Raw genomic sequence first — 10,058 nt, 5'->3', positions numbered from 1 at the left:
AATGTGTATGCAGGTCAGGAAGCAACAGTTAGAACTGGACATGGAACAACAGACTGGTTCCAAATAGGAAAAGGAGTTCGTCAAGGCTGTATATTGTCACCCTGCTTATTTAACTTAGATGCAGAGTACATTATGAAAAACGCTGGACTGGAAGAAACACAAGCTGGAATCAAGATTGCAGGGAGAAATCTCAATAACCTCAGATATGCAGATGACACCACCCTTATGGCAGAAAGTGAAGAGGAACTCAAAAGCCTATTGATGAAAGTGAAAGTGGAGAGTGAAAAAGTTGGCTTAAAGCTCAACATTCAGAAAATGAAGATCATGGCATCCGGTCCCACCACTTCATGGGAAATAGATGGGGAAACAGTGGAAACAGTGTCAGACTTTATTTTTTGGGCTCCAAAATCACTGCAGATGGTGACTGCAGCCATGAAATTAAAAGACGCTTACTCCTTGGAAGGAAAGTTATGACCAACCTAGATAGCATATTCAAAAGCAGAGACATTACTTTGCCAACAAAGGTTCGTCTAGTCAAGGCTATGGTTTTTCCAGTGGTCATGTAAGGATGTGAGAGTTGGACTGTGAAGAAGGCTGAGCGCCGAAGAATTGATGCTTTTGAACTGTGGTGTTGGAGAAGACTCTTGAGAGTCCCTTGGACTGCAAGGAGATCCAACCAGTCCATTCTGAAGGAGATCAGCCCTGGGATTTCTTTGGAAAGAATGATGCTGAAGCTAAAACTCTAGTACTTTGGCCACCTCATGTGAAGAGTTGACTCATTGGAAAAGACTCTGATGCTGGGAGGGATTGGGGGCAGGAGGAGAAGGGGACGACGGAGGATGAGATGGCTGGATGGCATCACTGACTCGATGGATGTGGGTCTCAGTGAACTCCGGGAGTTGGTGATGGACAGGGAAGCCTGGCGTGCTGCAATTCATGGGGTCGTAAAGAGTCAGACACGACTGAGCGACTGATCTGATCTGATCTGATTATTTCTGAAAATCTAAAGTTCTGGTGTGACAAGATAGTTTCATTAAACTATTTAAAATTTTACCTATTTTTTAGCTTTCAATTCAAATTAGCTGTCTAGTATTATACATTTGGTCCCATCACTTCATGGGAAATAGATGGGGAAACAGTGGAAACAGTGTCAGACTTTATTTTCGGGGGCTCCAAAATCACTGCAGATGGTGACTGCAGCCATGAAATTAAAAGACGCTTACTCCTTGGAAGGGAAGTTATGACCCACCTAGATAGCATATTAAAAAGCAGACATTACTTTGCCAACAAAGGTCCATCTAGTAAAGGCTATGGTTTTTCCAATAGTCATGTATGGATGTGTGAGTTGGACTGTGAAGAAAGCTGAGTGCTGAGGAATTGATGCTTTTGAACTGTGGTGTTGGAGGAGACTCTTGAGAGTCCCTTGGACTGCAAGGAGATCCAACCAGTCCATTCTAAAGGAGATCAGTCCTGGGTGTTCTTTGGAAGGAATGATGCTAAAGCTGAAACTCCAATACTTTGGCCTCCTCATGCGAAGAGTTGCCTCATTGGAAAAGACTCTGATGCTGGGAAGGATTGGGGGCAGGAGGAAAAGTGGACGACAGGATGAGATGGCTGGGTGGCATCACCGACTCAATGGACGTGAGTTTGAGTGAACTCTGGGAGTTGGTGATGGACAGGGAGGCCTGGTGTGCTGCAATTCATGGGGTTGCAAAGAGTTGGACATGACCGAGCAACTGAACTGAACTGACTGATTATACATTTGGGCACCCCCGATGATTCAGCTGTAAATAATCCTCATGCAATGCAGGAGACCTGGGTTCAATCCCTGGGTTGGAAAGATGCCCTGGATGAGGGAAAGGCTACCCACTCCAGTAGTCTTGCCTGGAGAATCCAACGGACAGAGAAGCCTGGAGGACTACAATCCATGGGGTCGCAAAAAGGTGGATACGATTGAAGTGACTTAGCACACGCACTCCAGTATTCTCGACTAGGAAATCTCATGGACACAGGAGCCTGGCAGGCTACAGTCTATGGGGTCGCAAAGAGTTGGACACGACTGAAGAGGCTGAGCATGCATGCACATTACAGACTTACATCACAAAAAAATGCAAGTATCTCTTTCAGACACAAAAAAGAGTAATAGCCAATAAGGTTTTTTTTAATATATATAAAAAAAGACATCTGCTGTGATTCTTAAAGATATCAATAAATCATAAAAAATACGTATGCACTTTCATTCTAAAAATAAGCCATTTAATGATATAAAATGGACTTCAAAAATAGGAAGACAAGGCCCTCATTTTTGTGACTGGAGGTAAAATGAGTTCAGTTCTGCTTGTGCAACACGAGACTGCTGCGGTGATCCTCAGAAGAGGTCACGACAGGAACCCAGACGCTCACAAAGAGCTCCAGCGGCACCTGCCGATGAGGCTGCACTTGTCACCAAGCCGAAAGGAAATCAGAAACGACATATTTTTTATCCGAGTGGAAATGGGACTTTTGGGCCAATTGTGACTTCTGCTTCCCCTGAACTTGGACTTGCAGGACAACAGTTCCTGCAGGGCTCTGTTAAGTCAGAACACTTTGATGCCCACTGCATAACTGAACAGAAATGTCAGGGAAGTTTAAGAAAGCTATTAAGCCATGGGGTAAACCTCTAAACTTATACCCTCATCTTTTCATCCCATCATATACCGTTCAGATGTTTATTTTAAGGAAGTAAAACCAGTTCTTTTCCCACCAAACCCCTCAGAACTCCCTTCCCAACCTAATGCCTCTCATCCGACCGCACAGCGCAGGCTGCTGTGCCTGCTTCCCCAGCCCCACCACGACACGGCGGACAGCTCAGGACTGACCGGCTCCCAGGCGCCCGGGGAGGAAACCTCGTGTGGCCTGGCTGGGGGCCCAGAGCCCTCTGCTCCACTGAGCCTGGGGGACAGCGACTGGGACCAACCCCACAGGCACAGGAGCCAGAGGAACCTGCCCCTGGGGACATGCACACTGAGGCCTAGGAGCCTGCACACGCCTGCCCCTGGGGACACACACGCTGAGGACTGGAAACCTGCACACGCCTGCCCCTGGGGACACGCACACTGAGGCCTAGGAACCTGCACACGCCACTGAGGACTAGGAGCCTGCACACACCTGACCCTGGGGACACACACACTGAGGACTAGAACCTGCACACGCCTGCCCCTGGGGACACGCACACTGAGGCCTAGGAGCCTGCACACGCCTGCCCCTGGGGACACGCACACTGAGGCCTAGGAGCCTGCACACGCCTGCCCCTGGGGACATGCACACTGAGGACTGGAAACCTGCACACGCCTGACCCTGGTGATAGCAGGCGAGCCCCCTGCTGCAAGTACCCCCAGGTCTGTGCTGCCTGGCGTGGGGCATCCCACAGCAGTGCCGCCGTGCAGGATAGCGGCCCCAGCCACGCGGATGCCCCACCCCCTCACCCGAGACCAGAGGGTCCACACACACCCTGACGACAGAAGCAGAGATGAACACGAGCAGAGCCAGAGGCTACCTGCAAAGCTGCCCCTATCTAGGAAGCAGCAGGGCCCCTGAGGTCCCAAAGGCTGGACACTGAGTCGGGGCGTGTGTCAGGGGGGCCCCTGAAGAATCGAAGGCTGGACATGGAGTCGGGGGTTAGTGTCAGCGGGGCCCCCGAGGAACTGAAGGCCGGGCGCGGGTTGGGGGTGTATGTTTTAGCAGCAGGCTGGGTGGGCAGGGTTCCTGGAGAGGCAGGAGTGGACGGGGGCCAAGGCTGACGGGGATCTGGACTCACACCTACATCCTCTGGAGGTTTGTGTTCGTGGTGTTAACCCCCTTCTGGGATTTTATATTCAAGTCAGTCTGGGAACAGAGGAACCTGAGACCCAGGGACCTGTCCAGACCCTCCGGCAGGAGTCAGGTCGACCTGCTTCTCTCTTTCCTGCACCGTCAAAGGCCCCATAAAGTTAAGTTCTGTCTGACCACGTGGAAGGACATGTGGCTGCAGCTGAATGCCGTCTGCTCCAACCTTCCAGAACAGCACAAGCATCCTGTTCTCATCGCTGGGAGGGGCACTCTTTTCTCTCACCTTACTGAACTTAAGTGGACTTACCTGGTGGCTTAGACGGTAAAGAACCTCCTGCAATGCAGAAGACCCAGGTTCGATCCCTGGGTTGGGCAGACCCCTTGGAGAACGGAATGGCAACCCACTCCAGTATTCTTGCGTGGAGAATCCCAGGGACACAGGAGCCTGTTGGGCTACAGTCCATGGGGTCGCAAGAGTCAGACACGACTGAGCGACTGACACACTTTATGGAGCTTCAAGAGTCAGATTTGCACGAGTGAGCGTAACTCACACCCACATCTCCCACCTTGCCGGCCACAGTTTCTTTGAAAGCAGACATCGTTTCTGTAATAATTCAGCCTGACTTTCAACTGCAGGAAGCACAATTCTATACGTTTCTCCTTAACACTCATGGGAACAAAGGAATTGTGTGAAATTAGTTGCATATGAAGATTAAGAGTTTTCTAAGGCAATGTCCACCAGCCCTCATAAATTTATATTTTTAAAAATAGTTTCCATTTAGTGAATTTAGCATATGCTAAGAAATTAATATACATTATAGTATTTAATCCTTATAACAGAGGGAAGCATTATATGCAAAAGGTTAAAACATCTTTTTATGAAATGGAAACAGAGAGGAAGATATCAGTCAAAATAGCAACTTATTACTTTCAAAATGAAATAACTTCTCTGAAAATATGACAAAATCTAGTTAGCTAAGTTTAAAAGAATTGTCTTTACCACTATTTTAAAGCCAAGGCTTTATCCTTACGTTATAAGTAAAAGAGCATCAAAACACCAAAATTATACTTTGCCTTCTCAACTTAAACAGTTTTGGGAACCAAACTGAGGAAAAACCTTATACTGATCTCTAACATACCAACTTTCAACCAAGTTTTTAAGGCTGTATGATAAACTCCAGAAAGAAAGATTAAAACATGCAAAAAAGAAAATAGGATTTATAATGGATTTATAGTGGAAAAGATATATGAGTCTATTATCAAATTCACTGAAAAGTCCAGGACTCTACCAGGTCTAATAATCAATCTGGAATGCCACCTTGGCAGATCTTACTCTGAAATCAGCAGCGTGAGATCAGGGATCCCAAACGCAAACCGCATTCCGGCCGTAAAAGACACACACACACCCACAGCCCTCCCAGGAGCCGCGCCGGCAGGGGGCGTCATCACGCCGCACGGCCTGACGCCTCCGCGGGTCCGGGCTGCTATGTCAGCAGTGCCATGACGTCACTGCGTTCTTCAGAGGGTGCCTCCATTCGTCTGCGGGAGCACACTGTTTAAAATATTTTTGCTGTTTTTTATGCAGTTAAGAGTCTGTTCCCCAAAAAAAGGTGCAAGAAAATAATCTTTGCTTCAATAACTCAGCAAGCTGAAAACATCATACAAACCAGAAAAGCTTCCTCTTGATTGGAAATGTCCTCCTCAATGAGCCCCCGAAGGGTAAACTGCGGGGAAGGTCCAGGTAGGACCCAGTCTGAGCCTCGAGGCTCCGGTCCAAGACCAGGTGTCCCCCGGGAGGAGCGGACGCTCGCCTCCCGGTGGAGGCGGCTCCTCCCCTCCTCAGCCCCCAGCCACTGCCCGCCAAGGCCAGGAGCCCGGACTCTGGCTGCGGCCATGTGGACGGGCTGTCCAGACGGACCTCCCAGGGCTCCGACGCAGGGCCTCAGGCCACTGCCCTCGCATCAGGGGTCTCCCACTGCCCCCAACACAGTCTGACTCTGGGTCCAGCACCCCCAGCTCTCACTCCCCCAGGACAACACCAAACAAAGTCCGTTTGAGAGAATTCAGCTCCACGGCCCTGGATCTGCGCTCTCCTCCCACTCAGCCACTTACAGAACCTCACCGACTATCTGACCACACACGCTGTCCACACACACTGTCACATGGAAACTTAAACCTGAATAACACCTTAAACTGTGGATAAGAGTCTTCTTTGAGCAATTTAGTAAGACTTCACTTAAAAAAGGAGAATATCCTTGAACCATAATGCATATTTCTGCAGGCATTATAAAGTAAACCCTTAACTTGGAAAGCAATTACAAATCTATTAAAAATCAAAGTTGTAGTCCTGAAAACAAAAGTTCTGTTCACAAGTCTCTTTGTTGTTCTTTTAAGCAACAAAGCATCTTTTGAACTAAACTGTGAGACAATGAATTCATCAGAATGGCCACCTCCTCAGTCCCTGACCTTCAACGCCCAGTTGTGTGTTATTTTGAACTCTTCCTCTGTCGAGACAGACCAGCTGCACCCGACAGAGACCCGTGAATCCACAAGGCTGCTTCACGTCCCTGCAGAATCTACCCAGCGCTGCCAACGCCCAAAACCACCGCCGAGTGGTAAATGAAAATGGGACCATTTTCATTTGAAAGTGGTAAAATCAAAAACTGGGACCACAGAATCATCAAAGACAAAGGTACAAACATCCACATTCTTCACAGCATCCAAATGCCTTCTAACATCCAACATCAAGGCTTACAATAGCTTCACGGCCAATAAAAAATTACTGCTGCTTTTGGCAGCAAACTGCTATAAGATTGCATCGTAAGTTTGTTAAACACTTAAACGCAAAGTTTACAAAGGCTGTGCGCGGTCAGAAGGTCACTCACTTTATTTTGACAGATCTGGTGGACGGGCCGAGAATGGGCTCCCGTGATGACAGCCGCACTGCAGCCCACGTTGAGGTCGAAAACCTCCAAGGTCCGGTTCCGCCCAGCAGCAAGCACGATGTCTGGGGCTCGGTTAGGGAACTTCTCTCGGCAGAAGGTTGCACGGACAGGTGACCAGCTACAATCTCCTGAGGCTCCACAGGACAGTCCTGACCACAGCCCGCTCCCCACCTGATCCCGGGTGTGTGGCCAGAGCTGCTGGGAGGATGGGGAGGCCAGGCATGTGGATTTCCATGCGGGAGGCCTAGGTCCCCTGAGAGTTAAGCAAGGTTTGAGATGTCAGGAAACACCCAAATCAAGAGGCGGAATGGCCGTCCTGCATGTAGGCACCGAGCTTGAAGAGGGTCTGAGCCAGAGATTAGATGGGGAGGCCGTGGAAGTGAACGGCGCCCCCTCCCACCAGGTCAGGCTGCCTGCATGGAGGACAAGCCTTGAACGAAGCACACGGCAAGGCCACTTCCTCCACGTGGACCAGGAGGGACAGTGGCTAAGTTGGCAGCCCAGTGGTTAAGACGCCACACTTCCACTGCAGGGATCATGGGTTCAATCCCAGGTCAGGGAACTGAGCTCTCACCTGCCACGTGGTGCAGCCAAAACACAAAATGTATATGTGCCTGAAAAGTACAGAATAGAAAAAGTACCAGATCTAATAGTAAACCCAATGCTAAAGCCAGAGTACTCAGGGATCCTCCCTCAAGGACAGAGAATAGTCAGAACAACACATTTCTGCTAAGTGTTTCTGTGTTTTTAGCAAAAGGTTCTAGCATAAAAAAATTACCTTTCTAATTAAAATATACTAGAACCTCTAATACCCTGTATCAGTCGTTCTGAAATTTAAAGAATAAAACTTTTCAAAAGAATCTTAGGCCTTTGAATAAAAGTTTATAAGATGTCTCCCTAAAGATCAGAGCTTTGTTTCTAAATAAAGTCAATGCTCTTTAATTTAAAATGATGATGTAACCACAAACACTCAAAACTTAACATTCTGGGATCGATTTGTTGTCAACAGCACTGCTGTAACTTTGCCATCTTCCACATGAGATGGGGTACACCGGTCAGTTCATCAAAGGATGCACGTGCTCAGTGTAGCCGTGTCCTGTCTAAATGCATTGAACTACTGTTACTCAAGACGCGAGCAGACCAGAAATCTCAGGTCCCGTCACTCTGCTCTACCTCACAGGCGCCCCACCTCCAGCTTCCCTTTCCCTCTGGGTCTCTTTTCATTATTGAGATGAAGCCATTACATGAAGGCCCCTGAGCTCTAGGAGGTCTGAGTGCTCAGCCCAAGCCTGGAGCCTGGACCCTCAGCACAAGCCTTTGCCAGAAGGATGATGGTCAGGATGTGAAAACATCAGACTCACAGCAGGAGAAAGGATACAGGAGTGGAAATCGTTCACTGCAGACAAGCTGGTGATGTCCGTGGCATTGGTCGTGAGCAGCCTGCACACAGGCGTGCACCAGCTCTTCTGTCTGTACCTGCGAGAGGGTGGAGGACCATCTATCCCCTTGTTCCCCTTTTGCCACAACCCAAGATTCTACCTTCAAAAACTTGAAAATAAAAGTTTTCATGTCAATATTAACAATCATATTTCATTAATAAATATTAATAATAAGTAAATTTTATTAGGTAGCAGGTTGACTACCTAAGTTATTCTTTAGGTAATTCTAGCTTTTCCTTTAGTAAAACTTCATGAAAAATATTACTATATACATAGCCAAGTGGAATTCATCCCTATATATGAGAAAACAAACTTTTCTCTTAATTTTAAAATAATTGTGTATACTTAGCAAGACTCCACAGATCAAACCTTGGTCTCCTGCATTACAGGCAGATTCTTTACAATCTGAGCCACCAGGGAAGCCCTACATGCTTAAGACATTCAGTGGGCTACAAGTTATCTGTTGTTGCTGTTCAGCTGCCCAGTCATGTCTGACTCTTTGTGACCCCATGGACTGCAGCACCCCAGGCTTCCCTGTCCATCATCAACTCCTGAAGTTTGCCCAAGTTCATGTCCATTGCATCTGTGATGCCATCCAACCACCTCATCCTCTGATGCCCTCTTCTCCTTCTGCCCTCAATCTTTCCCAGTATCAGAGACTTTTCCAGTGAGTCGGCTCTTCACATCAGATAGCCAAAATACTGGAGCTTCAGCTTCAGCATCAGTCCTTCCAACAAATATTCAGGGTTGATTTCCCTTAAGACTGACTGGTTTGATCTCCTTGCAGTCCAAGGGACTTTCAGGAGTCTTCTCCAACATCACAGTTCCGTCAATTCTTTGGCACTGTGCCCTCTTTACGGTCCACTCTCACATCCATACATGATGACTGAAAAAACCATGACTTTGACTAGACAGACCTTTGTTGGCAAAGTGATGTACAGGTGGGCAATGGCCAAAGCCACTAGGGCTCAGTGTCCAAACCTCTCAGATACTTGAGGTGCAGATGAAACTGGTTGTCAGCCCATCCCGTCCACAGAGAGGTAACTGCTGGGCAGGGGTCTGATGCAGAGCCAGCCACAAAGTGGTACCCAGAGGGGTGACTTGGGGGGCAGGGACAGGCCTCACGTCCCGGGAGAATAGGCTATATGCAGACTCGGGACAAGCCAGGCCAAGCCTCAGGGGAAGTTTGGGAATGAAGCTTAATGATCAGCAGAGATTTCATAACCCCCCGTGTGTCCTGCTGAGAGACTGCCCAAAGCCACACAGCAGGACGGCTGAAGAGGTGATAGCAGCGACTTACTGTGGACAGGACAGCCCAGAAAGGGTCTCAGAGAGAAGAGTCACGTGAGCAGAGGGGGTGCAGACACCCCTGCAGTGGGGGAAGCCTGGGAGTGCCTCATGGAGAAGGTGCCTCTGTGCGAGTCCCCAGTGCTGGAGGCTGGCATGTGCCCATCAAGGTGAGTTTGTCAGCACCACGGGGACTCTGGGTCAGAGGTGAGGGAAGTGGGAGGGGGCCAAGACGAGAGGCAAACAGCTTGTCCATGAGACCAGCCCCACCCAACAACCAGGGTGCTCCTGGGGCCCTGAGGCATGCAGGCCTAAACAGGCCTCCCTTTCATCTTGCCATGGAAACACAGACGTGATGCCTGCAGCTACAGCAGCCACCTTGTTCTGCAGAGTGACAAGCAGTGGGACAGAGCCACCCAGAAGAGGGTGGTGGGCAGGACCTGGTGGAAACACCAACATCACAGTGTGAACACAGCGAGAAGCTGGTCAGCTACAGGAAGGGAGCTGGCTGACAGGCCCCCACTCTACAGGACGCAGGACAGGGGAGACGGCAGGCACCACCTTCAGAGCAGTGCGGGCC

General features: G+C 49.0%; 1 protein-coding gene across 1 annotated transcript in view; it reads right to left on the bottom strand.

The window, feature by feature from the left end:
- The window catches only part of WDR27 (WD repeat domain 27), a 98,478-nt gene that overhangs the window by 45,408 nt on the left and 43,012 nt on the right, over positions 1–10,058 (bottom strand). The window contains exons 20-21 of the mRNA XM_010848520.1: positions 8,131–8,228; positions 6,693–6,814 (exon numbers count right to left, since the gene is read on the bottom strand). Of these exons, the coding sequence (XP_010846822.1) occupies positions 6,693–6,814; positions 8,131–8,228 (220 nt within the window). The remainder of the gene's footprint in view (positions 1–6,692; positions 6,815–8,130; positions 8,229–10,058) is intronic.

The sequence above is a fragment of the Bison bison genome, unplaced genomic scaffold (genome assembly GCF_000754665.1).
Source record: "Bison bison bison isolate TAMUID 2011002044 unplaced genomic scaffold, Bison_UMD1.0 scf7180017864269, whole genome shotgun sequence".
NCBI lineage: Eukaryota > Metazoa > Chordata > Mammalia > Artiodactyla > Bovidae > Bison > Bison bison.
This window is presented reverse-complemented; position numbering and strand designations above follow the sequence as displayed.